We start from the raw sequence: 24,877 nt of genomic DNA, 5'->3' as shown, positions 1-24,877 counted from the left end.
GCCCACATTCTCATATGAACTCATTCAGTCCCACCGCTAGTGGTTGCCCTTGGACAATTGAGGACATACATATGGCCATTATTAAATCAAAGGGCTCCAGAGCCCCGGGGGCTGATGGAATTCCACATTGTCTAATTAAACTAAATGCTGAATTGTGGGCTAGGATTTTCAAAATTAAATTTGATGCCATTTATTACCTTGGACATATTCCTAGCTCTTGGTGTTCGGCTATTATCATCCGGATCTACAAAGGGTCCCATGAATGAACCAGCTAACTTTGGGCCTATAGCGCTTATGGATGCTTCGGCTAAGATTTTTTCAGGTCTTTTACTTCAATTTATTCACCAGCACATTAACAAGTCCAATCTATTACCGAATTTCCAGATAGGATTTCGCCGACACATGGGATATCAATTAAATGCCACCATAATTGCCCATGTGTATCAGTTGACTAGATCGTCCAACTCAGGGCCAATTCATACGGCAGCCCTGGATCTTACTGCTGCCCTTGATTCAGTAATTAGAGAACTATTGTGGAGAAAATTGATTAAATATGGCTTTTCTGCTCAACCTGTGGTGATGATTGCTGCCTTACATAAGCAAACTACTTATCGAATCCACCTGACAAAAGTTGGTGCCCTAACAGATCCCATCTTCACTGAAATAGGATTAAAGCAGGGCTGCAACCTTGCTGCAGTCCTGTTCAATTTATATTTATTAGATCTAGATGAACAATGGAAGGAGGTCATTATTTTCCCTGTTAAATTGGGATCCTTGTTATTGAATTGGTTATGCTTTGCAGATGACCTATTATTTTTCGATCTGACCCCTTTTGGGCTCCAGACAAAGTTGAGCTTATTGCACTCATATGCCAGCAAACATAATTTACAAATAAATCCTGAAAAATCCTTCATTATTACGTTTGCTGAAGGACGGAAAAGATCTGCCAAATTTACATGGTCCCTTAATGGTATCTCCATTCCTAGGTCACCTTCCATGCGTTATCTAGGCTACCATCTAGCTAGTACATACTCACTTGATGGTTGGAAGATGTTTTTGAACACCAAAGCTAAATTGCTTACTGTACAGATGAAACTGATCCATCATCGACTGGGGAAATTTTCCTTGCTCCCTATGATTAAATTTTATCTTCCAAAAATTGAACCAATCCTACTTTATGCCTTGGATATATGTCTGCATGAACTTGAGGGACTTTTAGACGTTATCCAGGGCAAAATGTTGAAAAGTGTATTGGGTTTGGCATCATCTACGCCTAATGCGATTATTTGTCATGAGTTGGGTTTGTTACCGCTATCGGTCAAATGGCATTGGCGTTCACTTTCAAACTATGGGAAAATGCTGACTTCCCCTAAGGATTCGTTATATGAAGATCTGGCGATTATGATTGCTAAAGGACACCCTCCTTCGTTCTTGAAATTTAGGAATAAAATGGAGGAATTGTTATCTTCTACTATGATTAATCATGATGACCTGGTATTAGGACTGCCGTCATGTAAACTTAAATGCTGTCGGTATTATTGGTGCCTGTTAATTGAGAAGATTAACATCTATAAATCTTTTTATGAATATGCCAAATTTACTAGGCAGTGGGGTTATCGTCCCAAGTACCAGGAAAGTTTTCCATGTAATTTAGCCAGGAAATACTATTTGAGATTTCGCTTGAATCAGCTACTCACAAATGAGAAATTTATGTCATGGAATCAGTACAAAAACACGACCAACAGAGGCAAATGTAGATTCTGCAAAACCAATACGACTATCTAAACCTTGAAACATCTTACTGTGTACTGTCTATATTTTGAAATTGAAAGAAAACATTTATTTGGTGAACACCTTGACTGAGACTTAAGTAAGAGTAGAGAGACGCTTTGGCAAAGATGTATGTGGGGAAGGAGCCAAACTCTTATTCTTAGTTTAACAAACTTTTTGATTATTTTAGAAGAAAAACTGACTGAAAAGTCAAGAATTATGTTGGATGAGGACGGTGAAGAGCTTGAGTGCTCCTATGGAATGCTATGATGATTCTAATTGATGTTCATTTTTCTCTGATTTCTGTGTAACATATCTCAATCTAGATCTTTTAGAGATAGTATCAGCCTAATACTAATGATTATTATGAGCCATAAAGATGTATATCAGCTGAACTTGTATTTTTGTTTTGTGATTTAGATTTGATCTGAATGAGGCTATTGGGTCTAGCAATATTATAAACAGTGATCACGAAGTTTGTTGATGATGAACTTTGATGAATTTTAATTCTCATTGTTTACCACTTTTTTCCTTTTCATTTTGTTCCAGTGAGGTTGTTGATTATAATGAAATAGTGATTTGTATTGTTATGAATCATGTAGTATGTGATAATGTTATATTGTATATTCGTGTTATGGGTGTATTTTTATATTTTGTTACTTGTGTGTTTTTTTTCTGTTTATTGTGGATGTTGATGAGTTATAATCGTTCATATCTTTTCTTGTTTTTGGAAGTTTTTGTATTGTTATTTTTGATATGTAATTTGTAAAAGTTTTTTTTAACCATAAACAATAAAAATAAAAAATAAATAGAGGCCCTTGGAACAGAGGTGCTATAACAAAAGGCACCAATTTCCTGGAATACGCTGCCTGCTGCATAGAGTAGTCAGACTTTGCATTAATGGACATCAGCAGGAGGTGACACAACAGGATGGGTGACCTTTGAAGTGTGGTGTGAGTTTGACGAGGTTGGCCATTGTTTTCACAGTAGTAAAGGATGGACAGGACACATTGTGAGTGATATAGAGAGCCTATAGATGCTTCTTTGAGTGACTGAATGCTTGGCCTACATGCCAACAGTCAGCAGACTTTAGCTGGCAGAATCCCACACCCAATCAGACCAGCAAACATTGGCCGCTTTACAGCATTGCCTTGATGAGGCACTGGCCGTAGGTTGTTAGGAGGCACTTGTGGCTGCCTCCGGCAATGTGATGGTCAAAGTCTACAGACAAGAAACTGTGCCCTGTCCCTGGCCCTGTTCTTTAAGTCAATGATGTCTTCAATTCTAGACTACAAGGACACATACTTGTGTACCTGCAAGTTCCCACTGAAATGAATGTATCGATTTGAGTTTGAGCAAAACACCACTTGTGATCTGGATGCCAAGCTAGTGGATCGAGAGGGAGTGTTGATGTGTGTGTTCCTTACAGACACCGTGACTAAGCTCCTGTTTCTGTACATAGTGGAGTTGCCTCTAGGAATAACCCTCTCCTGTCGTGTCACTTTAAAATACTTGGGGCCAGATTACAGAAATTTAGCACTGGTGCAAGTGCAAAGTTGCATAGTATTAGCAATATGGCAAAGTTTTGCCCTGTTTCTAAAAACACTGGGACATATTAGAAAAAACATTGCAACATGGCAATTACAGTGTGGTATGTTACAAGCACTATAGCAAAAATTACCTTAGTGCAAAAATGCATCAAAAATATATCTTTTGCACTAGGGCAATTTTTGCCCTGGGGGTTATACCATGCCAAACTGCACTTGTCCAGGTGCAATGGTTTTCCAATATGTCCCAGTAAACATAGGGCAAAATTTGCCCTAGTGCAGATACAGAGTAATTTTGCACTTGCACCAGTGCAAAGTTTCTGTAATCTGGCCCCTGTTGTTCTTAGCCTGTCTATTCTCGGAGATACAGCTTTGTGCCTGCATGAAGACAGGTCTGAATGGTGCACATGATTCCTTCATGTATGTATGTATTTCTGTGATGGTTGGATGTAAAGTAATGTAATGCGTTCCACCCGGCCACCCCCTGATTGAACTTGTATGGTTCCACAATGCACTCCATCAATGTGTAAGCTGCCTTTTGATATATGGCGGTAGTTATGGCTCCACTGGCATGGAATCAGAGGGTCAGCCTCCCTGTATTACATGTGCTGCTGTACTGTGCTGCCGCCCCCCCTCCCTCCAGGCACCTCATTTCCCCAAAATGCCATGGTTAGCGGATGTGACATCACACAGCCCTTGACGATAACATCACATGACGTATGTGGTAGCGTAGGTGACATCACACAACCCTTGACCTCTGATGACATCACAGGAAGTGATGTCATTTGACCCCACCCTGAAGTGACATCACGGGAAGCGAGGGAACACAACCTTGTACCCCTTGACAAAACAGGAAGTGCCATCACATAGCATTGTTCCGAAGTACAATACGAAAAAAAGAGTTATGATATCACTGTAATGTGATAACGGATCATCATATGTATTGCTAATATAAGTGTGTATGGGCCCATATTACCAAATTACTGTGAATGCAAGCAGACATCCGAAGCCAAATGATAATGATGTGCTATTAAATAGCACTTACACTTAAGCGGTTTATACAGAACAAATACTTGTGTACAGGCGCGTTATAAATGTCATATCATATCATACAATATCACCCAACCAATAAGAAAGCCAGCCACTCCAGAAACAAAGAGCCACATAGTGCTGGCCACAGCCAAGGAGCTTCCTTTAAAAACTAAAAAAGATTGGCCCTCCCTGACCAGGCAGGCATTGTCCCCGGCCGCTCAACCCAAAATAATCTATGCCGCCTGTTCTCTCTCATCCACAATTTAGACACGACCATCCCATTAGTAGTTGTCGTGCTCGATACCAAAAAGGCATTTGATTCGGTGGAGTGGGCATTAATCTTCGAAGTACACCAAAGATTGGGCCTTGGCACCGCTATCTCAGCTGGATCAGACTGTTGTACTCAGCCCCGATAGCCAAAATATATACCAACCGCATGCTGTCGCATAGCATACATCTGACACGGGGAACAGGTCAGGGTGCCCACTATCTCCAATCCTTTTTGCATTGGCTATTGAGTCTATAGCGTGCTCCATCAGCGAGTTTCACGCCCACAGAGGAGTTAGGATACAATCCCATATGTCTATAATTTCTCTTTATGCAGATGACATGCTGCTGTACTTGAAACATCCCAAATGCAATATGACACCTTTGGTAGAGCAGATAGCCCAATTTGATTCCTTTTGCCTGAAGATAAACTGGTCCAAATCCGAGGTCCTCCTCCTGATTCTTTGTGTGCTGCAATCAGACATAGGCGAAGATTTCCAATGGTGCCCAGAAGGTATCTGTTATTTGAGCGTGCAGGTGACTACCCCCACCCTCCACACTATTTCAACTTAACTACGTTAAAGCTCTTGAACAGCTCAAACATAAAGTCGACGTGTGGCGTGTGGATAAGCCTACCCATTACACAGGCGACCCGCATGGCATTGGCCAAAATGGTGATTCTCCCCAAACTCTTATATATTTTTAATAATGTCCCCTCATGGCCACCGTCCACATTCTGGTCCCGACTTAGGAGTTTGATGATTTGCCTCGTGTCGGCAGGGGGACAGGTGACAATATCCTATGATACACTCATTTTAACATACGAACAGGGAGGTCTGGACTATCCGGATTTATGGTCCTACTTTCTGGCAGCACAGATCCAATACTCTGTATAGTGGTGGGCCCCAACCCCTGACCTTCCGCATATCCTTCTTGAAACTCTGGGATACTTCTGTGAAAGAAGAGAAACAGATACAACCTGTAGCTAATACATTGAGGGCCTAGAGTGCTCTGCAGCAGGAAATTACACACTCGGATTGGTTCTCTCCTGACATGGGCCTGTATTGAACCAGAGGCGTCCCCCTCACCCATTAACAGATTTTTCGGCAACACTTTGATTTACTTCCATTTACTGGCCCCCCTTCAGAAGCTACGTGATCCAGGCCCAAGACAGATCACACCCAAGTACCCTAGGTGACTTGATCCAATAGCATGCCCCCCCCCTTCCCTCATTTGATTGTGGTCCCTGCTTTGACAGTATGAGAAGTTGAACCTGCTTTTTTCGTTTGTGTGTTTTTCATATGTTCATTGTCTCCACCAATATACTTTGTCTGATATTGGCACTTCCGTTTGGGGGCTGAGGGGTATGCATAGGGTTTGTTATTCTATTTTGGACCTGTCGTTTCGTTTACCGACATGTTGTTTTTGTATTGCCTTCTATGTTTGTTACCAACCAAAACCTAATGAAGAAAGTTTAAAAAAAAAAGAAAAAGATGTGTTTTTTTAGGAGTAGCAAGGGAGACCACAGGGGTAGCAAGGACTCCTCAGGCGACCCCCAAATGATGGCCCTGCCTCCCCCACTTGTTCAGCTCTACCCTTGCATGCAAGAGGGCCTAGTATGGGGCCAAATTAGTGCAGCTTTCTGATTACTTGGGTTGCCAACATCGCTAACAATGAGTCTCCTAGTGTGGCAGGGTGAAGATATTTTTACACATAATAATATATCTTGTAACATTTAACTGTGCTTGAAATGTGGTCTTTTTAATTATGCATTTTTAATATTGTTACTGCTGTAAAGTTTTTACTTGTAATTAAAATTGAATCATATATATTTTAAGTAATTTTACATGTTCTAGAGATTATAATAATGTTCTTGTAATGCCTTTCTCATTTATATTTTTGTTCTTGCCTTTTAGCATCTCAAATCTCCCAAAATGCATTGAGGTTCCTGCATTTCATCGAGATTTGAGGTGTTGTCAGGGCTTTGGAATGGGCCGCCAGATACCTCAAACTTTCCGAATTTCCCCCAATCAAGTTTGAATGTCCTGCATGACACTTTTTGATAATGTTTCATATATGAGCTAAAATCAAGCAAGCACGCATAATCCAACCTGAATCAAAGGATCATAACAGATCAGCGGAAAGAAAAACACTCCTGGGCAGGAGCAGTACAGTTAATAGGTTAGGGTTGTGTTGACAGATGAAAATAGGGAAGTACAAAAGAGGGAATGCGGAAATGAGCTGGAGGGCCTGGAGGCTACGTGAATAGGAGGGCAAAAACACATTTTTAAAGCAAAATACTTGCATTTCAACATAATTTACTTTTTTTTAATAATTTTTGTTAAAACAGTAAAAAAATAAAAAATGTATTTATTCATGCTAAGTTTAAATGTAAAATTCGTTAGTTTTACCTCTTCTTTGACTTTTTCATTTTCAGTCTGAGATATTGTTTTTGGGACATTTATACATAGAAACTACTTTACCTTCCTGTAGGTCCTTCCTTTCCCTATGCTTTGTCACCTGACTCCTTTATCCTGATTCACTTATCCTCTGGTTACAGAATAACAATTAAAGTGTCCAAATGACATGATGAACCTTTCTTTCTTTCATGCAGACCCGGCTGTTCTGGAAGACCTCTACTGCAACATAGGTACATGTTTTAAAATGCTTTAATATGAGAGCTACTGTCCATTCACACTCTCTGCATTCAGTATGAATTGTAAAGTCTTGAGTCCAGGCCCTGCAAGGCTCATGGCACATTTCACCGGTTTAACTAAGAGCCTAATTGGTGGAGCTGTATACTGGAAACGCCTTTAAAGTCTTTGAATACCAGTTCTGTGTTCAGGCAACTTGTTCAAAGCCAAGCTTATCTGAGTGAGTCTGTTTGTAATACTCCCATTGAGTCATATATTGAGAAACACAGCTCTTCTAGACACATGAAGCGACTGGGCTTGAGACGTAGCTATGTCCAAACTGCTGTCTTTTTCTCTATGTGGGGTATAGGTAAGGAATGGCGTGCATAGCCAGATGTCAACACAGTTAAAAACTCTACGTGCACGGTTCAGGAAGGAAGCTGTGAGATCAAAAGGTTTGGGGCCAAAGTGTGAGCTCTATACATCCCAGGAGAGGATGGGGCCGGATATGACATAACAAATGCTGTCTAGTAATGTGTTCTCTAACAGAGTGTCGAACACAGTAACAGTAACTTTGTACCATAAATTGAATTCACAAAGCAATTAGGTGCAATTTACAGTTGTCAGAAAGAAAAATGTACGGTACAGCTGATACACAACAATTGCCCACTCATGCCCAGTTTCAGTGGACTGGCCTTACTCCAGGTTCACTGCCATGTCAAAACAGAGAGGTGGAAAAAGTACCAAAAATGTATTAGAAAACCGTGTTACGCTCCATCCAAAAACGTTTCACACAATATTTCCCTTCCTACTCTACACATTCGATGAGTTTACATACATTTTTGATTGACAAACTCACTTCCCCACTCATATTCTGCATAATCCACACTTAACTTGAGAAACTCACATATGTTTCTAACACAGTTTGTTAGATTTGTGAATAGACGTTAAATTTAACTTTTGATACTTCCTGACAAACCACAGACACAGCTCTTGGAATGGACACTTTTTCTGGCCTATTGCTACCTTGATGCTGTGTAAGGTTACACGCATGTGCATAACCTCATACCAACCTTATACCGAACACACGGTAGTAAGTTCTTCCATGATCAGGTGTAACATACTGGCGGTCATTTTCATTACAACATAGAGAAACAATTGTAAAATGTGTTTGTATGTGTTATGTATGATTTTTACTCCATGCTACATTTTCATTGATTGTTATGGCAGAGAGGGGGCACGGAATGGAATATCTATTTCTGCCACCCCATTCTCGCTGCAATACAAATACACCGGCGTTTATGCCACCATGGCATTATTATGCTAGTGTAAATGCTATGGACTCCCATGCAATCTGCCTAATTTTTACAGCAGCAAAAAACATACGGATTCCACAGTGCGCATATGGCAGGTGGTCGTTACTCAATTTGCACTGCAAAGTGCAAATGGGAGGCATAAAGGCAATTTTGTCAGAATGTTGCACACCGCTTTTTGCACTTTGCATGCAAATATTGACCGGAGGGGACCTATTTGCACAGTTTGCAACTTACTCCCGGTAGAAAAATGACTTCAACTGTCTTGTTTGGCTTTATCATAGCACATCTAATCTGCATCTTCACAGTCAAATTCTGGATTAATGTGGAATGGATATGGATGGCATTCACTTTATTTTTGAGGTGCACCCAAATATTGATTGCAATATGCCAGACAATCATTCATAGTGTAATTGGCTGTAAGATAACAAGATATGCCTCCATGCTAGGAAAATTGTAATTTTGTATTTTAATTTTTTATTTATTTATTGTTATTAGTCAAATGGCCTTTTACAAACCATTAATACATATAAACAAAAATATCAACACGTATACTTACACAGATTTCCAAACGACATTGCATAGTCTAAAATCATCATAACCAATTTAAAACTTTAAGAATACAGATAAAAATGAGACTATTTCCCTTGATTATACTGCTTAATAGAAACCCTGAAACAGAATTGATAAAAAATACCCATTTATAGTACTCGTATTGCAGTTGATAATAAATTCATATACCATGTGCAAAAGTAGGCAGATAAATAGGATAGAATACAGCTTTAATATGCAATATACAAATAAATGTGTAAACATATTGTTGTAAACCAAGGTATACACTCTCCACACTACACCAGCCTGAATGATGATATGACATAGTTGATAATCCTGGGCATGCACTCTTACATTATCAAATCAGGACTGGAATATGCCTCTTTTAATATCGAAGGAAACATTATCAACCCTTAGTTTTTACCTGGATTCCACTATGTCCTTCTATAAACAAGTGAAATCTCTGGCCTTGACCACTGCCTACACTTGCAAGTTGAGAAGAGCTGGCAAGCCTTTCCTTTCAAATAGCAGTTGTTTGATTTTGGCTAGAGCTCTAATTCTCTCCAGACTCGATCACTGCAACGCCCTTTACAGCGGTGCTAGCAAGGCCATCATCCAGAGGCTACAAACGCTGCAAAACAATGCCCTAAGAGCTGCGATAGGCATAAACAGAACAGTACATATCTCTTAAAAATGATCTCCTTGACTCATAAACCCTTAAATATTGCTGCCCCTAGTTACCTCATGGATAAACTAACTAGAAGAACTTCCACCAGACCAACTAGAACCGCTAACCAATTGCCTTGTAGTAACAAGATTCAGATGAACTAAGATTGGAGGCAATAGCTTTCCGGTGAAGGCTGCTAAACTCTGGAACCCCCTGCCCCATAAGCGTAGAGTAGACCAACCCTACCTACACCTTAGAAAGAACTACATCAACTACATCAACTCTAATGATCCCTAGTCACCCTTCCACCTAGCACCAACGTTGCTTTAGACCACTAGTCTAAGCTAATTCAACTGTATATAACCTGCATACCTAGAATCGTATGTGATCAATGCTACACTGCCTTGTAATGTCACTGTATTTGTAATGTTTATTATAATTCACTCTGTGTTTCTGTGCACTATTCTGTAACGTGTACATATGTGTAACTTTGTAAGCTTTGCATCTTCTTACTGCTGCCCCTTATTACCTCCGGGTCTGGTGCGCATTAGAAATAAACAAACAAACAAACAAACAAAACTAACAGTGTTCTAATATCCTGTGCAAATATACGAGTTGGTAGATAAAGTGCAATCAGAAATATCAGTCCACAGTTGTTGAATGTGGGCAAAATAATCAATGTGCAAATGAATCAATATTCATCTAAAAATACATTCAATTACATGCTGTAAAACAAGCAAATAGACTTATATACACTATTGCCATCAGTATCTGAATAAGTTTGTTCCAATGTCTATTAACCTTCCTATTTGCTTCCAGACCCTAAAAAGAGTAATATGAACTGAAACTGAGGGAGAATTTGAACAATATTTCCAAAAGTCATCCGATTTTATAAAGTCAGTCATTTACAAGATTATCATAGGCACACATGTAAAAGGTACTCAAGATTGTACACGCTGTAAATAGATGTTTCTCTGTTTCTAAAAGACCGTGATGCTTAACAAACACAGTAATTTCTTTAATCTAAAAGTAATTTCATTTGGAAGCCCAATACTTACAGCAATGGAAGCTGATTTTTTGGTAGGCACAATATGAGCCTTTGTATTGCAGAATTGGGGCTCAGGATAATGTCCGATTGTGGACATTTAAATCTGGGCATCTCTCTAGAGACACGACTGCCAATTTTTAGGGTGGAAATATGATCACAATTTTTGTTCCAATCCCATAGATCGTATTTAACTTTGAACAAGGCTTTTAAAGCTTGATAGCTGCCCCTTCTTTTCCAGTTTGTGTACCAATTTATCATTTTGAATATAGTCATTACAAGACCATCAAAACTATCACCACTGGTGAAATGATTCCTCCCACAGTTGTTACCCAACATTTTCAAAATAGGGTGTGTGGGTGGCATCTTAGCCTTTAAGTATAATTCTCCCCTCTTCCTTTCCAGCAGCACTCCTAGTGAGATCAGCCCAAGTTCCAGATGCAACAGTTCCATACATACTGCTGGTCTAAGTTCAGTATCTTCCTCCAGAAGACTCCCTCCATGCTGTTGTGCCAGCTCAAGTCCTTCATTCTCAGTGCCTCAAGACCATATAAAATGGCCGGGCAGAAGCAGTGCTTATATAAAGTTAATATACCCTCAAGGGAGTAGCCTGCAGTCTGGTGTGGGAACGTGCAAAAAAGTGGGATAATAAAGCAGCTTTGCTTTTCTTAATGGCAGTGATATGAGGATAATCACACTGTGCACACATCTTCAACCCAAGATAAGGGTAATGGTCTACATAGTCAATATTCCCCAGTTTAGAAGTCAACACCACTCTGTTAACCTTCTTGCTGGAAATTAACAGTGTCTTGGTTTTCTCTGCATTGACTATGATATAATTCTCCTTCAAATAATTAGCCAAGTCCTCCAACATAGATCTTCATCCAGATAAAGTATGATCGAAAATGACGAGGGGAGGACAGTTTAAGCTGGCCTGCATCTGCTTTAGAAGGTCTGCTATGTAAAAATTGAATAGCAGGGGAGCCAGCACACAACCTTGCTTGACTCCCCTGCTTAACTTTAGAGATGAGGTCACCCTACCATCATTGTCCAATCAAACTCTGGCACCCGTATCTTCATGTAGGCTCTGGATTATGGTGAGAAGCAACCCTAGACAACTGAGAGTCTTCATTTTATCCCAGAGCCTTGTCCTGTTTACAAGGTCGAAAGCCGACCTAAAGTCGATGACTCTTATATAAATATAGGACTGGAGCTTCCTTTTGTGAAGAGTCAAGGGTAAAACAGTCAAGCATTCAAATGTTGTGCATCGCGGAGGAACCGAGCTGAAAGCCCTCTGGAGGTCGTATAGAATATTGTTGGACACTACCCAAGCCAGGATCTCCTTCAAGGCCAAGCCTGAGAACAAGTTACAGGTCATGTCCAGCATGAACTGCAGTCTGTAAGTTTCCAGAAAACTCCTGTCTCCCTTCTTGTAGACAGGAATAAGTACAGACTGCCACCATGTGGCCGGTATTGTGTGCTCGGCACAGACCCTATCGAACAGAACCTCCAGGAGAAAAGCCCATCCTGCAGGATCCTTATTAAGGACTGCATTTACAAGCCCATTGGGACCAGGAGCCCTAGCATTTGCTAGTTTAATAATAGCAGCAAGTACGGTCTGACTGGAAGTGTCTAACGGCCATCGCTCTAAGTTCCCTGTAGTCTGAAAAGAAGGGAACACAGATGTTGACTTCATCTTTCCACCTATATAGTACAACCAAACCTGCTCACCAATAGGATCAATGATTTGATTTTCCTTTGGGCCTTTCACGGCAGATAATAGTTGGCATATTGGCCTTGTGTTTTCCACACGACGAGTCCCTATTATCCGCTGCCAATGTATATTTCTCACTGAGAATTTCCAGCTCTTTAGCCAGCTTCGATATCTATTCTTGATCTTATTTAATTCATGGTGAAACTAAGGCCAGAGAGCTCAGACTTGGTCATTGTAGGATAGAATCTGCCTCATGAACCTTCCTTTATCAGTAGAACTAGAGAAAAGGTCCACCATTAACTTGGTGGGCAAACACAGGGCACACTTTTATCTGATGAACATCAGTAAATGTTGTATAAATGTTTAAAGAAAATATACTGTTTAATTTGATTTAAGTTGCTTTACTTCAAGACAACTATTTTTTCAAGATTGTTTGTATCACAGGTACAAATTCCAACAAATAAATAAATAACTTGTGCGTTCCACAAGACAATAGTTTCAGCAATATGCAGTCATTATAGACAAACAAATTTATAACATTGGTTTTTCCTTAATCACAACACATGAGATTACAGTTCTCACAAAACAGAGTGTACGACGCGTTTCGGGACTAGCCCTTCTTCAGGTACAATTTTCAAGCTTTACTTTTCCTGTAAGTTGAAATAAAGATAAAAATATAGAACTTATATTTAATTTAATTAAAGCGTGTCTATTTAAGTTTTATAAAAGGTTGTGAAATAATCAGCCGAAAACACAACTGACCTGTGTTCTTAAAGTGCCAATGGTAACTGAACCAAGATATATAGGATCAACTAGCTGGTGAAATCTTCTAGGTGTTAGACACTGATGCCTAATAGAGAAATGCAAAAGAATTTTTCAAAAACTAATCATGTGTTTTATGTGTACAAGAACCGTGAGTGGGACCAAGTCGCTCTACAAAAGTGCTGGGTCCCACTCCACGGTAATTTCATCTGTTTTTTTTTAATGCTCACCATGTTCGCATATGCTGGTGGATTGAGAGTGGAAATTTTCATATGACACGGAGAATCCTTTACCGTTTTCATCTACATGATAATGAAAGTATTGTCCACACTTGTCTTTAAATATAATCCACCTCGCCGTTCTGTAAATAGTAACAGAAAGTGCGGATTGTAATAATCTCAAAACTCTTGGACTAGACTGTTTAAGGATAACTGGCCGTGTAAATAGCACTATGTATGGTACTGCCGGCTTACTTGTTTTCCTTGAACGGACTGCTGCTTGTTGTGCTCGTCTTCATGCCGCAATCGTGATGTAGACATTCCAATGTCAACTCCAGCCTGGAGAAACAAGGTTCGCTGTAAGTTCCTGTTGGAGACTTTCTCATTGATTTCTTCATCACGGATGAGGACGCGTGAGCGTTTTCTACTTTCTACTAAAACGATAATGTTAACTGAGTGACCACTAGGGACATTGGGTAATTTGAGTCTGGTCCAAAGTGTTTGCAAATGCAGAGCGCCATTTTGTAGTGTCTTGCCGCATCTCGAGTATCGTTGTTTTGTATTAATTCTATTGTGGTGAGAGAAAGTTGTTAAACACGAGCGCACTGTATTCCAGAATGTGCATTTCTGCACATGAACATTTCCACTCTCAATCCACCAGCATATGCGAACATGGTGAGCATATTGTGATGCTTTTTAAAAAAAACAGATGAAATTACCGTGGAGTGGGACCCAGCGCTTTTGTAGAGCGACTTGGTCCCACTCGCGGTTCTTGTACACATAAAACACATGATTAGTTTTTGAAAAATTCTTTTGCATTTCTCTATTAGGCATCAGTGTCTAACACCTAGAAGATTTCACCAGCTAGTTGATCCTATATATCTTGGTTCAGTTACCATTGGCACTTTAAGAACACAGGTCAGTTGTGTTTTCGGCTGATTATTTCACAACCTTTTATAAAACTTAAATAGACACGCTTTAATTAAATTAAATATAAGTTCTATATTTTTATCTTTATTTCAACTTACAGGAAAAGTAAAGCTTGAAAATTGTACCTGAAGAAGGGCTAGTCCTGAAACGTGTCGTACACTCTGTTTTGTGAGAACTGTAATCTCATGTGTTGTAATTAAGGAAAAACCAATGTTATAAATGTGTTTGTCTATAATGACTGCATATTGCTGAAACTATTGTCTTGTGGAACGCACAAGTTATTTATTTATTTGTTGGAATTTGTGCCTGTGATACAAACCATCTTGAAAAAATAGTTGTCTTGAAGTAAAGCAACTTAAATCAAATTAAACAGTATATTTTCTTTAAACATTTATACAATATTTACTGATGTTCATCAGATAAAAGTGTGCCCTGTGTTTGCCCACCAAGTTAATGGTGGACCTTTTTCTCTAGTTCTATTGTATGGTCTCTTAGCCAAGACTCACACAGGAGCACCTAAATTGTAACAACATTAAGGGTTACTTCATTCAACCATTGAACAGCCACAGTTTGCAAATAATAAGAGTGCACCTCTACACCCCATGTTTGTTTCCTTCCTTTATCAGTGCCTAACATTCTAGAATCCAAATCCACTCCTTCTGAATCAGCAAGGAAATTAGCGATAATTGTTAAATTCAAACCTCAATTTACTTGCCTCACCAAAAACGCACATGTACATCTTCATACAACCGCTTTTTAACACTATCCACAAGAAGGAACCAGTTCAAGCACTAGTGCTGGGAAACGTAGACAGCTGCTATTTGATCTACTTGGGCCTATGAAGATTCCTCTTGAAGCCAATGTAAACAGTTCAGAACAGGGCAGGCAGGATTCTCTTTAGCTTTAACAAGTAAGTCCATGTATCACCTGCCCTACAAGGCTTTTACGTGGCTACTTGGGGAAAAAGGAATCACTGTAAGTGTCTTCTGTATTCCACAAAAATGTGTTTTGGGCAAAGGCCTAGAGTAATTGATAAAATAATTAAAATGCTATAATTTGATTAGAACTCTGCATTCTTCATTAGAATAAAAGTTCTCAAACGTTTTTGGCAGGAGGGGGCGGATGTCTTCTACGACATAGTGCAGATAGCGGGAGAGAGCGCAGGGGCTAAGTACCTCCTGGGTGATATTGGTAAGGTCTCTGTGCTTGTGCATAGATATTTTAACGTGAGCTGTATCATTGCCAAGAAATGCATATTGAAATATTGGAATCCAAAGTAGTTCTCACATGTACAGAATGGCTTAAGGAGTTGGTGTACGCTAGTGTGAAGGAGGAGGGATATGTTGCAATGGTTGTGCCGATGTGTAGACCGGGAGACATTTGGGGGATGTTCTGGGACTACCTCTCACGAACACTGACAGGGTAAGGGGATAAGATGCTGCGGCTCTTGAGTGGTTCAGTTTATTTATGTTTGTGTCCAATATAAATGGACCTACGTTGTTGAGGTTGGACAGCTAATACCGACTGTTGTGTTTAATTGCGGTTGGAATAGTGCGTGTCTATGGTGCAATGTAACATGTCTGTCTAATTCTTAAATAACATTTTTAAAAAAAATAAAAAAAAAAAAGTTCTCTCTGCAATATCTGACAGAATAGTCCGGAATGCTTGTGTCATTTTTTGCTATTTTTCCCCATGTGTCCCCTCCTTATTTCACTTGTGGTGTGTACTCTACCAGGAGTTGTATTATATGCACTCCGCAAGATGTACTAACAAAGAGTTGTATTGCTTGCACTCTGCAAGATCATGTACCAATCCAGAGTTATGGCTCGTGCAGGTTTTCTTCAGACCTTTACACACCCACTGCATCTTTAACATGTGCCACATGTATCGATTCTTTCTTTTTGTCTGACTGCTAATCGCCATGAAGCGAGCCACATTGCTTTTCCCAATCAGCCCCATATTTATTATTTCATAAAAGTTTAAATAAAGTGTTCTCTTGTTGACCTTTGTGATCAATTTTAGGAGAGAGATTACATCCCATGCAACCTATAATGATAGAATCCTAGTGTGTCATTATAGCAAATTGATGTGACTGACTTCTCCCAATGTTTCCACTAATCCTCTCTCCCCCAATCCATGCAGGAGCAAAGAGTTGCAAGGAGCTGTTGCAAAGAGGGGTCACTGTGGGGGGCTGGCACACCATCTACCCTCAGGGCTGTACTCCCATGACGGTACTCTGTGACATGGACACCGACGGAGGAGGGTGGTTGGTAAGTTATCAATAAGCTGTGGCGTGCCCTTGGGCTTCAATGTGTGATACCACTTTATTGAGGAATGGTGCATTGCATGAACTACCATGTCACTCACCTAGACAGCCACCAGCTGAAGCGCCTTAGCAGGAGTGCACAAATATCACAGTTCCTTACATGAAATTGTTTTCATAACAGACAGAACCATGTGGCCTTTTCTTCCTCGGTCCCCTTAGTTGGACTCCTTTTTCCATTCTATCGAGAAAAGGTCCCCTCACCAAATCGTTTTTTTCTGGTCTTTGTCCTTAGATTGAGGGCACCCAGACCTGGTTAGGCCAACAGTGTGCACTATGCCAGATTCATTCGTTTGTTTTATGAAGGACATGTGTTTTGGACAAAAGATGCAGCAAAAACAAAATAATATCACTTATTCAAGATGGGGGTCACCTTTTCCTCCCTAACTTCTATCCCCATCATATAACACTCTATTGGGATTACCCCCTTGTTGCCAAGGACGAGATACCTCGTCCTTAGCACTTAAGGGGTTAATGAAACAGAAAACGTTAGAAGGCATTGAATGGCGAAATACCAAAATCACCAAAAAAGGCCTTGGCACTGGGGCGAGGGGAGGACACATGGCAGTTAAAAGGTTAAATGGGCTTGTTATGTTTGTTCCGTGCAACTATATCTTCTTGTTGTGCGGTGCTTTGTTTCTTCACAGCTAGGTGTGCTCTATATAAAACACAGCTTTGAGGAGATTGGATGCATGTTAAGCTTGGCTCTCCCACCCTTTGAAACGCAGCCCAAATCCTGAAAACTCTCTGTCCCTTGCCAGCCTTCCTATCATACATTAATTGCTTATTAGTTCCGACCCAGCTAATCTTGCAGCTTGCAGGAATCACTGAGGTATGTATTACAGGGCAAATGGCCAGGGAGTAGGACGGAGTGGACTGGGAACTGAAAGAGGCCCTGGAAATAATTTTTAAAATGGTCCCACATTACACGTTTTAAGCAATCCCAAACCTTTTCCTATGAGAACATTTGGAAATAAAATAAGTTACCACACAAAAGAGAACCAGGGTGCAGAGGCCTATCAGGAACTCTCCAGAGTTTCCTATTGGCTAGTCCACACCTGGAGTAGGATCCAGCGCCAACCACTAGGGGAACACCAGGCAAGCGCTGTGATTTTCCATGATGACCTTTGAAAAGCGTAGGTGGTCCCACTGGGTGCAGTAGCAGGGTGTGTGAGGCCACAGATTGATCTCTGTGGCCACTTGCACATTATGTAAGGAGAAATAATCGACTGCCTTTTTCATATCCTTGGGAGCACTTTCGCTCACTCTAAAAGTGAGTTTTACTTGGAAACCCTTGGGGAAATGAGGGGAGTTCCCTCATCTTAACATGCCAGGCTCTGATCCTTGTTGCAGAACGTGTGCGATGTATTCAAAAGGGAGGCACAGGGAGTAAGGGAGAGCAAGGAGAGGAGGGAATAAAGGAGAGTGGGAGGGAGTGAGGATCTAGAAGAAGGGGGAGAGGGAGTGGATGTGGAGAGCAAGGTAAGGGAAGTGAGGGAGAGGAGGAAAAGAAGCAAATGCACTTGTGTCTCCGCTCCCCTAAAGGCACGCTCTGCTGTATTATGTCATTTTTTGAGGCGATATGCCACGGGGTGGCGGGCCCATTCTGTGGGTAATGGCCCGCCGCCCAAGTTAAGGGCCCGAGCAACGCCATAATCAGGTAAGTGGGGTGGGGGAGGGAGATGTAACAATAAAACAGGGTTGGCAGGGGAAGATGGCGGGAGGGGGAGCCAGCCATCAGGCAGCTTGGAACACGGGCTTTCATTGGTGGTGTCAGCCCGTGTTCCTAGCCAACTGATTGTCTGGCTCCTCCGCCCAGGGTGCTAATGAGCGTTATGCAAGGTTTGCTATATTCTATGGTGCTTGCAACATCCTGCTACATCTAAAGGTGTCTGTGATATTTGAACTTTTCTCCATGACTAGCAAATAACTTGCATTCTCTTACCCACCCACATGCCTTTAAACATATCTAGGAGTCAGTAATGGAGCAAACACACTCTTTTTTTTTCTCAAGGATTTCCAACTCTATTTACTGCCCAAAGAACATCACCTTTCACGGTGACAGTGTCTATAATTTTGCAACTCCACAGGGAACACAGATTCCCTGCATGGAGAGTCCTGATGGACATGTGATGGTCAGACAGCTCTTACGAAGACTATTCTAAAGTCTCTTTGGTCTGTGATTATGTTATGTATATTTCTGGCAGTGAGGTATGTGCCTAGCCTAAGAGTAACACCTTGTTCTAAATCCCTCAGGACAACACCACTGTTGTTGGGGTTTGTTCTGATCTTAGGAGTCCAGAATCATGTTGTGAGGCTTGTCTGGAGTGAGCAATTCTGCCTCTGTTTTCATTTGTTTTTTGCCGTATTTGCTGCATAAAAACACAACTGTGAACCCACTGCTAAAGCCGTTGCGTCCAAACCTGATTTAGGGGGGCCATACTCATGTGCTGCTGTGAGCCTGTCTGCTGTGAGCAATTCTGCATGTATGTTCAATTGTTTTAGCTGTTTTTATTCTAACATAGCACAACTGTGATGTCTGTGCTGATGTGGTAGGGGTTTGGTCCACAGGTCCTTCATAGCCCCCTGAAATCTATGTTGACCCCCTGCTCTTTCCCACACTTATAATAGCTCTATTGCTTTTCTTTTAAGGCCAACCACCTGGCCATGTCTTGTTTCTATTGACCACTTTAGTGTAACAGATGGTGACATATTTAATTACATAGATGGCCTACAATAGTTTGGGATTGTTTGTCTAGTGGATGTTTTCTCCTATGTATAGCCAATTAAAATGTATACTTGAAATAATTGAATATATTCAGAAGTGTGACATCCTGCAGAGAAACCCATACAAATTAAAACCAAGAGATACTTTCTGACACTAGTAAGCAGTGCCATAGGAAATGGTAGTACATAGGCAAGAGGAGTTGCTGGGTGACCTACTGCCTGTAGCGGCTTCTGAATGCATTTGCAAAGGAAAGGCAGGAACACTGTGGGACAAGACACTTTGGTTTCTTTCTCAGAGCAATAAAAGGCAAGGAAGTCAGGCAATCACTGATACCGACCAGAGGACTCGGCAGTGCAGTTTGGAAGGGCAGATTGTGTGATACTCACAGGATTATAGCTCCAATGGATGCAAAGCTACAAAATCTTCAAAACAATATACCAAGACAGATGTCTTTTCCCTTACCTCTATGCACTGCCTGCAGACTACTTTCTCCTCTATCTCCACGTCCTTCCAATTGTACCCTTTAATGTTTAATCTTCTGATGTATCAATATTATTGAACCGCTCTGCTGGATTTCTTTGTTTCACAGCACTCCATTGCTTCACAGCAAAGTCCTTTTTCTGTTAAGACCCAGCGCATACATACAAACATACCTACAGAGGTAAGTCGGCTCGTTGATTAAACATGTTTAACCCCCAAAGCACTGTCCAATGCCACCAAACAGAATGTGTTTTCCCCAGAAGACTTTTAACTTGTTTTCAAATTGCCATATCCAACCCATTGAAAAAAGTGGCAGGAAAAAGCAGAGGAAAGGATGAGTTCATCATAGTGCCATGTAGTAATGTGCCCCCTGTACATTACGTCATGTTTAGCTGTCAGTTGAATGTGATGGTGTCCTTGAAATGTTGGTGTTGTTTGGAGAATGGTGTATGGGGGTGACACTTAGGGTGACCTGAGATGGTGTGAGGATGGACCAGTGTTTTTCCTGCGCTAGTCTAGGCTTTATGGTGTACATTTGAGCATGAATAAACTTATCAATTTATCAGCTTATCTGATTTCCTACGTGGTGTGTAGAAGAAGAACCCCCACCTTGGTTACTTCACTGACAACGAGTTTGATTTCAGAACCAGGGGCTGCTGCTGGGGAGCAGCACAAGAAGGCACAGGCACTGCCCCCAAAATGTTTCCCATCCACTGGATTATCAGCAATCAAGGCACAGGTGCCTTGCAGGTCGAGCGGTGCAAGAAGGTACTGTCAGGTGTGCTGTCCTGATCATTTACCCAAACTGAGCGGACCGATTGAACAGCACTGTGCCTGCGGTTTGGGAAGGAAGGAGTTTGCCTGCTACAGATGTGTGGTGGAGCGCTGTGGTAGCGTGGTGCCTGTGATCTGGGTGGAGCAGGACGGATTCCCCCCACCAGATTGGCATGAGCAGTCCTGTGGCTGGGCGGCGCACAAAGAGTTGATTCTCTGTGGACACAGTGTCTGCGGGATTTGATGCACATTGAAGAAGGGGCGGGTGCCGTAGGAGGCAGAAACCCTTTTCCTTGGGGGCCACTGCTGATTGGGGCTGGGTGGAGCAGTGGCGAAACCCAGGAGAGGCAGAGAGTTGGGTTAAGGTAACTGGAAATATGTCGTTGAGTGGATAAGTCGAGACATACAAAGAATCATAAGAGGTAGCAGCCCGCAGGCACAGAGAATCCATTGGTGGAATGTGGCTGCCTGGAACAAGAACAAAAGAGACACTGTGTCTCCAGAGTGTCTTCAGGGAAGGTGAGCTGTCCCATATGTATGGTGGGTGAGTTTTCCTGTGAAGAATTATGTTGAGAGTGCAGCGGTCTTGTGAACTGGACCCGGATTTAAGGGGCTTTTATGTTCAGCTGAAAGCTCTTGCCCCATTAGAGGACAGATGGAGAGGTGTCTGGGGGAGGCCAGTCATTTTTGTGTGTTGTGGTCTCGGGGTTAGTGTTTCCTTAGTGGGGTTATTGTATGCCTGGGGCCTGCAATGTGTTTATGTAGTGGTTCCTGGGTACCATGGTAGATGTGGTCAGGATTTGTAATATGTATTAACTGTTATTTTCCTTTACAGAATGTGCACTGTGGCAAATGGTAATTTGCCTGCCCACGTGCAATAGTAACATTTGTTTTCCTTTAAGGGGGTGAATTTTGGACATGTGGGTTTTGGGTTTGTGTTGTTAGTGGCATGCGTGCTGGTGTTTTGACTATTGATATTGATTACAGCCGGGATTTTGGCTGTTGGTTACAGTTGTGGTGCATGGTGGTGTTCGGACTGTTGGTTACAGTCGTGGCTGGTGTGTGGAGGAGTACAGTCTGTTGGTTACAATCAGGAGTTTTGACTGTTGGTTACACTTGTGGTGTGTGGTGTCTGCTGAGTATAGACTGTTGGTTACAGTCAGGAGTTTTGACTATTGGTTACAGTCGGGGAGGTTGTGTGTGGTGAGTTTAGAATTCAGGGAGTTTTGACTATTGGTTACAATTGTGGCGTGGTGTGGGATTTTGTTTGGACTGTTGGTAACAGTTGTGGTGTGGTGGATGGGCGAGTATAGGCTGTTGGTTACAGTCAGGAGTGTGGTCTGTGGTGAGTTTAGAGTTTATACTGTTGGTTACAGTCGTGGTGTGGTTTGTGGTGAGTTTAGACTTTTTGTTTACAGTCAGCTAGGCTGTGTGTTGGAGTTTTGGTTGCCATATGTTTGGCGTTTGGGATCGACTTTCCATGCTATTAGGTTGCCATTGTCCAACAGGATTGCAGAATGGCATGATCAACTGCATAGACAGTATGGCGTGGGCCAATTGTCTGGCGCTGGTCGGTTTTGTTCAGTGCCGTTGAACGATGGGTCAGGGAGTTTTTCATTGTCAGGCATCTGTCATCTCCTGTGCCCGGTAGACAGCATGGGTTGTCTGTGTTGCAGTGGTTGGTTAGCTGTTATATTTGGGTCGGCAGCTCACTTTTCCAATTTGTTTGTATTTTAACATCTTAGTTTGACCCATGGTAGACGTTAGACTGGATTTCTTAACTCTGTTCAGGTGGACAGATGTTCAGGAGGCCACCATTCTGGAACACTTCTGTGAAGTTAGCCAGGAGAAATCAAGGTAGCTTGGGGAGCAGTCAAGGCTAAGTCTCAGGAGTAGTTGGGGTGATCTGAGGCCTCGGATGAGCACAAACAGTAAGACATAAGAATTAGCCTTAGACAGTAGTATATATAAAAATATACAATTTATTAGGCCTTTAACAAAACACAAGTTAATAATGAAAACCACAGTAATCTTATCACTAAAACCCACACACTAAGAAATCGTATGCACAGTCACTTTCTGACAATGCAGTCAAAGTGCAGATTCCCGCCAAAACCTGTGAGGAGGGAAAACACACAATCTTTAACACATTGGCCAACTCCAGAAAAGGATAACTCTAACTTAAGAGGTCCAGCCCTATGAAGATTGGAGCCTTGTGCTGTGAGAAACCTGAAGGTGTCTCCTAGCTAGTCCCCGGGGATCTGTCATCCAGTTGGCCAGGACACAGCCATCGCTATTGGATCCAGTTCCTGGGGGTGGACTAGTGAGGGAGGATCACCTGGAGTGGGAGTGTGACACCGATGGGTGAGATGCAGTATCTCCCTTCTTTCAACACCTTTTGCCCAACCTACCACATAGGATATTCCAAAACACTATTCCCCCCTTTCCGACATGTACACTTTCGCACAACACGAAAGAAAACAGACTAACACCAGAGCTTTTTACCTGACATGTCCCAATACAAGGGTCAGGCAAAGTCAGGCACTTGACCAAAATCACACACACCTGATGGCCCTTTCCATTCCACACAGGGATAAAATGTGGAGCACTAGAGTACAGGACAGGCAAGTATGACCGCACAATGTGAGAGCTAACTCAGTACGGCAGTTCAAGAGGAAGAGAAAGACAGTGAAGACCAAGAGGGTGACAAGGAGAGAAGCAACCTTGCCCTTTCCGACCAAGGCCTGTGAAACCTCCGCAGAGGGAATCATAAGTCTGCGAACAAGAGCCAGTGTGTGTTGGAGCAGATTTCTACGGTACATGAGACCCTCCTCCTCTGATAACCAAGCTGAAGAGTGACGTGGGTCTCTGTGGTACCAACCTTGACTCGAAGGAGAAGAAAGCCAGGTGGTTCTTCACAGCCGGTGAGTCGAGGGAAGAGTCAATGAGAAACCAAACTGTGTTGAACGATAAATAGCCAACGGCTAATTTTAACTTTTGAGAAGCTTAAAGATACAATTGACAAAAGACAGGGAAATCTAGCAGCAGAGGAGCCTGGCAACACATGGGTGCTCAGGCAGGAAACTCTGGGCGATTAACCGATTGTAGAAACTACCCTAACCAGAAGCCCTGGGGAAGAGGGGAGAAGAGGTCAAAGTGGTCATACAGGGGTCTTGTAAAATCCTCTGTACCGTCGAATATCTTTGACCGACAGATGATTGCGAAGCTAAGAGAGAAATTAGTCGCGTTTGTTGAAATGAGCGTATAAAGAGTGTGTTGTAAAAGTTGGCAAGAGTGAACCCGGCAGAGGGAAGCCAAAAAGGGGCAAAGCCCTAAGAACTGTTTAAAAGACATTAAGATTTGTGAAAGTAAGAAAAGCCACGGTGAACCTGAAGGAGGGAGGCAAACGTCTGAAAGGGGTCCGAGCCTGAAAGAGGGAGATCCGGGGTGGAAAGTTATCACCCAAAGTTTACTGAAAAAGGAACTGTTTAGTTAATTTGTTAAATACGATTTTGTGAAGGGTCTACACCCGGAAGAGAGAGACACAGGGGTGAAGCTAGCACCCAAATTATACGTGGAACTGAACTTTGTGTTTGTTTGTTGGATACATCAGGCCTCGAAGGCAAGAGACTTTTTAACGAAAAGAGACTTGGCCATCGAAGGACCTGATAGCTGTTAAGGAACTGTCAGCTTGTGCTGGGAAAGCTCGAGCGTGTGCTGTGCTCAAGATATCCACTTTGTCCCGTGCTCAAAATGTGGGGTAGGGAGACCCCTGGCAATCACATCCTGACTTATTATTTGTGAACACTCATTTCTTTATTGACACCCTATCCCACACTCTTTCTGTAATTAGTTGTAAGGATTTGGCAATAGTTTTTTTTAGTATAGGCCCTTTTATTTGGCAAGACGCCACTAGGACTGGCTTATTTTTCATTTGATGGTTGATGCTTACTCCCATCTTAGATTTAGGTTTAGGTTAGAGGTGTTTTTCCACCCTGCATTTATAGTTCACTAGACACCCTTGAACTGTGATCACTTGTGTCTGTCTTTACTGTTGCCACCATGAGTTCCTTACAGTGCTCAATGTTATGTTTGTGCGTAAAAGTGCTTGGTGATGCGTAA

At 41.8% G+C, this 24,877-nt stretch overlaps 1 protein-coding gene across 1 annotated transcript in view; it reads left to right on the top strand.

Moving 5' to 3' along the window:
* LOC138471865 (ficolin-2-like) overlaps positions 1-24,877 on the top strand; it is a 512,022-nt gene that overhangs the window by 233,244 nt on the left and 253,901 nt on the right. The window contains exons 6-7 of the mRNA XM_069609724.1: positions 7,231-7,266; positions 16,593-16,720. Coding sequence (XP_069465825.1) covers positions 7,231-7,266; positions 16,593-16,720 — 164 coding nt within the window. The remainder of the gene's footprint in view (positions 1-7,230; positions 7,267-16,592; positions 16,721-24,877) is intronic.

The sequence above is a fragment of the Ambystoma mexicanum genome, chromosome 8 (genome assembly GCF_040938575.1).
Source record: "Ambystoma mexicanum isolate Mex_15411 chromosome 8, UKY_AmexF1_1, whole genome shotgun sequence".
Lineage (NCBI taxonomy): Eukaryota > Metazoa > Chordata > Amphibia > Caudata > Ambystomatidae > Ambystoma > Ambystoma mexicanum.
Note: the sequence above shows the minus strand (reverse complement) of the source record. Positions and strands in the feature narration are given on the sequence as shown.